Here is a 2,230-nt window from a genome sequence, read left to right as displayed (position 1 = left end):
AGGTCCCTTCCAGCCCTAATGTCTATGAAAACTATGAAATACAGGCACATGTGCAGATGGTAACACTTTACTACACAGCTAATTAGTCAGCTCCATAGTAAAGCCCATGTGAATATACACCAGAATAGACCAAAATGATTACAGATGAGAAAAGGAACAAGAGTAAATAGAGAATTAGTCAAAGACTAATAATAATTAAATATCTTTGTATACACCTCTTGGTATGGTGTGACAAAACAACTACCAATGTAATCTTATTCTTATCATCCTAGTTAAAATATATTTCCCCGTCCCCTCAAATGTAATTATTATGGCTATCATAACTTCTCCCCAGCTGGGAAATAAACCAACACTCAGGTTACAAAGGTGACATAATTCGTGTTAGGCTATGTAAAAATAATCCTTGACTGCCATCATTGTACTCAGCACTGTACAGTACACACAAAATACCATATTCCCTGGAATTTTACATGGACCAACACAAACAGTTCATTAGACTTAACAGATTAAATGGCAAAGCCTAACGTCCATCTCAGAGTGGTATAGATTCTCTTCCCTCAGTGTATTATAGAAATACCTCCACAAAGATTTTCCGCGTGTTCAGTTTTGTTTAAATACTTTCCCATAATTTATCTAGTTGAGGTTTCTTTCCCTCCATGCCATTCTGCTAATACTATGAATATCAAAATACTCCCAATTACTCACTTCTTTTAAGAATGATTTAAAATAGGATCTCCCTGTTTTTGCTGCTCCAGATTTCTTAGGAAGTCCATAGCGCAGTTCATTCCTCTTACTCATGGTGTCTGCTTTCAGTTTTGGGGCATCCCCCTCCATGACAAACACCAGTTTGATTCCCATTTTAGTTAAGGAAGACACTCGAAAAAATAGGTTCCTGTAATAATTGGAAAAAAGAAACATTTTTACTAAAAAGTTTAGCTATAAATTAAGCCGTAACAACTGAATTGTAAATTCTAAATGGAAATTTTTTGCTAGTCAGTGCTTCAAAATAAAACAAAACTTTACATTATAAAACAAAATGTAAAAATGTATGTATGAACTGGTTATACTTATAAGATACCATAACCTGCATCTCTTCCCACACAGTCTCATAACTGCCATTTGTAAAACATACACAGACATACATCCCTTCCCCTTCTTTTGTTGCAAACAACCCAGAAAGACCACAAAGGTAAGAATGCTTTTGACATTATGGATTCCTATTTGAAATCTCTATCTGGTGAATCATGAGTGGGTACTTATACAACTATGGGTATGTGGCATCTTGAAAAGGATTTAATGGCATCCCATGGCACCCTGGTTAAGAATCACTGCTGTAACAGTAATGTTGAGAACAGTCAGAGAGCATACCACTTTTCTTGTAATTTATTTAGCAGACTTTCAAAAGCAGATTTGAAAATTAATGCTACTATTAGAATGACTTGGAAAGATGACCGATTTAAAAATATTTATTATTTATTGTTGATGAGAGATGACCAATGACATCCCAGGCTGCTGAAGCAAAAAGGTTGAATATGATCAGTGCCCATGAAGTTTCCCTAAAATGGCTTAGTAATATACTGCAAACCGAACTTCATGAAAGTACTTTAGTGGTGGGAAAAGATCTTATTCAGTCCTTGATCTTGTGGCTGAGAGCATGTATGTCAGAATACTGCAAATATACAAAGAATTGATAGGAACACACATCTGCTAGAAAACAAAAAGACAATTCTATTAATTACTAGCTAATTGCTCGTCAGGAATGACTGATTTCGGGGCATGCTTACATGACCCCTACCCCCCACTCACCCTTTGGGCCTGGCCATGTAAAGACTCCCTCTCCAACACAGGGGCTCCCTCTCCCCGTCCACCTCCACCTCGCAGTGGGGCTTCCCCCACGTCTCCTCCCCACTTCCCTCTCTCCTCCCTACTGGCTGTTGTTCAAGCTGAGTGGCGGGGGGGTGGTGCTGCCACTGTGACCCCCCCCTCCTCTCCCTTCCCTGCCACCTGGGCCTGCGCAGCATCCCTCCCTCCTTCCCTCCCCCTCCCTGCTGGCTGTTTTCGTAGCCGCCTTAGGCAGGGAGGTGCAGGGAAGCCCTGCTGCTCGGGCAGCTGAGGTATGTTCGCTGCCACCACAAACATCCCCGGCAGCAGCTCAAACTTGGGTCCGCGCAGCCCAGGGCCCACACAGCTAAACGCTGCCGGCCCTCTCAGTGGCACATGCACAGTTGGC

At 41.4% G+C, this 2,230-nt stretch overlaps 1 protein-coding gene across 1 annotated transcript in view; it reads right to left on the bottom strand.

The window, feature by feature from the left end:
- The window catches only part of GEN1 (GEN1, Holliday junction 5' flap endonuclease), a 29,046-nt gene that overhangs the window by 19,740 nt on the left and 7,076 nt on the right, over positions 1-2,230 (bottom strand). Inside the window, exon 3 of the mRNA XM_019520786.1 lies at positions 706-892. Within this exon, the coding sequence (XP_019376331.1) occupies positions 706-892 (187 nt within the window). The remainder of the gene's footprint in view (positions 1-705; positions 893-2,230) is intronic.

Source organism: Gavialis gangeticus, unplaced genomic scaffold (assembly GCF_001723915.1).
Source record: "Gavialis gangeticus isolate Ggan-Ray unplaced genomic scaffold, GavGan_comp1, whole genome shotgun sequence".
In the NCBI taxonomy this organism is placed as follows: Eukaryota; Metazoa; Chordata; order Crocodylia; family Gavialidae; genus Gavialis; species Gavialis gangeticus.
This window is presented reverse-complemented; position numbering and strand designations above follow the sequence as displayed.